Source organism: Perissodus microlepis, chromosome 17 (assembly GCF_051167445.1).
Source record: "Perissodus microlepis isolate ML-2025 ecotype Zambia chromosome 17, ASM5116744v1, whole genome shotgun sequence".
In the NCBI taxonomy this organism is placed as follows: Eukaryota; Metazoa; Chordata; class Actinopteri; order Cichliformes; family Cichlidae; genus Perissodus; species Perissodus microlepis.
The window spans coordinates 38,541,922-38,545,433 of NC_140477.1; the positions used below are offsets into that span (position 1 = coordinate 38,541,922).

The window sequence follows — 3,512 nt, forward strand, 5'->3', positions numbered from 1 at the left end:
CTGACAGATCCATCGCTGCTGTCACACAACAACGAGGAGCTTTACACATGGAGACAAAGACTTAGTCATGGAGTTCCTCAGGGCTCTGTGATGGGACTGATACTTTTTATTATACATGTTTGCCCCCCCAATACTATAATTCATTATTATCAGGATGTCATTCATTGGATCCCTGTTAAATCCAGAATTCAAAATCCTGCCCCTCACATACAAGGTCTTAAATAATCAGGCCCCATCTTATCTTAATGACCTTGTAGCACCATATCACCCTATTAGAGCACTTTGCTCTCACACTGCAGGCTTACTTGTTGTTCCTAGAGTATTTAAAAGTAGAATGGGAGGCAGAGCCTTCAGTTTTCGTTCCCTTTAACACCAGCTTCGTGTTGTAATCTTTGTTTTGATCCCCGTGTCGGATGCTTCACTCGGTGCAGAGGTGACTCTCCTGTCAGTAATGAACTTCTCTGCTGCTGTTTCTGAACTTTAAATAAAAGAAACCCATTCCTCTTTAAATAGTCACCCAGCTGGGCACAGACTGTGAAGATATGAAAGTTTATCATTGGTCTAGGTAAATCCCCTGGACCAGGTACCAGCCTTATAAGCTGTATGCAGCCAGTTAACAGTAAGACACTGAAACACTGATTATTGGTAATATTTCTGGTAATATTTGAGTTTTGCGCAGATGTTTTTAATCCCAGCATCCTCAGCTCAGCAGGCTCGGTGCACTTATTACCAGCTCTGCCTACAGCAGAGATGAGCACAAATGCTGTAACACAGGGGTGCTCACACTTTTTCCGCATGTGAGCTACTTATAAAATGACCAAGTCAAAATGATCTACCCACTACAAAAATCCAAAACATATACTTATTTATAAATATATTGAGGATTCTTTATATCTACAATGTATATACATGCATAACCGCAATATCCAATATTTCACAACACAATTAACAATGTAAATTTTTTGTCATTACCTGAGTTTACTCTGATGACTTGCACTGAATTGAATCAGCCAGGGATGCATAGTCCGGACAGTAGCTGCTGACGGCCAGCCTCAAACACACTTCCAAATGTTCATCAGTCATGGTGGAACGGTACTTGGACTTAATGATCTTCATGTGGGAAAATGATGACTCACATAAATAAGTGGAGCCGAATAATGCAGTCAAAGAGGCAGCACATTTCCTCATGTTGGGGTACTTTACTTCTGTGAGTAAGTTCCAGAACTGTCCATGATCTCTGGACTTCAGCTCAATGTCGGCTTGTAGTGTCAAAATCTCATCTTCCACTCCAGAAGAGTTCAGGTGAAATAGTTTTGCAATTTTTGATGCGAGTGAATCGACCTCAGCATCTTCCCGAAAAGGATAGCACATGAAGGTAGCGACTGGCTCGAGCAAAGAAAAGTCTTGAAAGCGTTTGTCAAACTCTGACAGACAATTGTCAATCTGCTCTGTGTAGCGTGCACTGTCAAGTTGCAAACAGGCCATCCCTTGCATCTCCAGCTCTGACGCCAGGTTTTGAAAGTTTATCAAATCATGGCGCTGCAGCTTTAAAGAGAGATGTTGCATCTTTCGTTTGAAAGCATTAACTGAGCTGATCATGTTGATCACTGTTTTGTCTTTTCCTTGCAGCTGTAGATTAAGGTCATTCAACATGTTTGTCAGATCGGTTAAAAATGCCAAGTCTAACAGCCACTGACCGTCATTAAGTTGCATGTATTCTGCTTGTCCAGCTACACGGAAAAACTCCTTAATCTCCGGACAGAGCTCTCGAAATCTTTGCAGGAATTTCCCTCGACTAAGCCACCTCACGTCAGTGTGTAGCAACAACTCAGAGTGGTCGCAGTCAGCCTTCTCCAGATGTGCACGAAATAACCGTCTTTGAAGAGATCTGGCGCGAATAGAACAGGCGATCTTCGTTGCAACATTCATGATCTCCTTCATGTTGAGCATTTTAGCGCATAACGCTTGTTGGTGGATTATGCAATGGTAATTTAGGAAGTCCGGGAAAGCATCGTCCTGCCTGCACTTGGCAATAAATCCATTCAAGCGGCCAACCATTGCGGGTGCTCCATCTGTGGTAATAGACACCAATTTGTACACTGGGAGCTGGGTTTTCTCGATAAAGTTTTTGAACGACTGAAATATGTCCTCTCCTCGCGTCTGTTCTTTCATGGGCAGGACTGTTAACAGCTCTTCTTTTGCAGTGATATCAGTAAACACCATACGAATGAAAATGCACACCTGGGCTGTGTCACTCACGTCCGTAGATTCGTCCAACTGCAGTGAGAAACACTGGCAATCTCCGATGTCCTTCCAAAGTTGCTGGGTTAAATCCTCCGCCATGGCTTCACAGCGCCGTGTAACTGTACTTCTTGACAGCTGGAGAGCTTTGATCGAAGATGTTATTTCTGCCTTATTTTTAAAGTCTCGGAACAATGAGTCAGAGGCATTCGTTGAAGCAGCTTTTACCATCTCTCCATCTTGAAAAGACTTCTTGTTTTTAACGATGATGTGACTCACCCGGAACGATGCTTCGGTGGCGGCTTTCGCTTTTGAAGTTTGTTGTGTGAAAAATGACTGCTGTCCGGACAACTGGGATTTTAGTTTATTCACCTTTTTCTTTCTTAGCTCGCTTTTCGGCGGGAATGTAGTGTCGTATTTTCCGTGAACAGTTCGAAAATGCCGCTCCACATTTCCCTTCTTTGGCATTGCGATGGTAGCCTGGCAGATGAGGCAAACGCACTTCGAAAATGACATCGTGAAAAAAAAGTCCTCCTCCCATTCCGTATGAAAGTGATACGTTTTTGTCTTCTTACTTGGTCCAGCTCCCTCACTCATTTTTAACCCTTTCTTAGGTTTAAGAGAAAAAACCGAGAGCTAAAAATTGGAGTTAAAACTGACAAGCTAGTCAGCGAGTTACTACACTTCGCGCCGCTGTTTGCACATGCGCAGCGACCTAAGCGTCAGAAAAAAATCTGATGTCATCTGACTGGCTTCCCTGTATCAATCAAGTGACGGGATGGATGATAGGCTGGCATCTATTTTTTTAATGCCATGCGATCTACCAATACTACCTTTGCGATCGACTGGTCGATCGCGATCGACGTATTGAGCACCCCTGCTGTAACACATTCAAAGGTGATCATTACACAGGCCTGGACTGCCACCTAGTGGAGGAAGAGAGAACTGCCTCTCATGACCGTTTGCGAGGAGCTGCAGGCAAAAACATCCTGAAATTTCAGGCTGTTTTACTCCCGTGGAGTCAGCTGGGTTCCAGACTTTTTTCATGTCACACTTATTTAACATCCCTGTGACTCTGAGCCTTACTCCACCTGGCCTCACCTGTGCACCACCTCTATTTTCTATTCCTCTACAGAGACATGGTATGCAGTGGGAACTGTGAGATGTAATGCATGTCTCCTTTTTGAAGTTATTCACTCAGTTTCCAGAACTGAAAAATGAAGCCAATGCTAAAGTGCTAGAAACTGCAGTTCCACTCATGTCCACTAGGG

The 3,512-nt window shown here is 43.7% G+C and overlaps 1 protein-coding gene across 1 annotated transcript; it reads right to left on the reverse strand.

Annotated features, from left to right (window-relative positions):
• Positions 1-978: 978 nt before the first annotated feature.
• On the reverse strand, positions 979-2,709 carry LOC146370109 (general transcription factor II-I repeat domain-containing protein 2-like). Its single transcript, XM_084909360.1, has one exon. The coding sequence runs from the start codon at positions 2,707-2,709 to the stop codon at positions 979-981; it is 1,731 nt and encodes a 576-aa protein (XP_084765486.1).
• Positions 2,710-3,512: the final 803 nt, after the last annotated feature.

Coding starts and splice junctions, on each gene's coding strand:
- LOC146370109 (XM_084909360.1), bottom strand. CDS start 2,709: ATGCCAAAGAAGGGAAATGTGGAGCGGCATTTTCGAACTGTTCACGGA.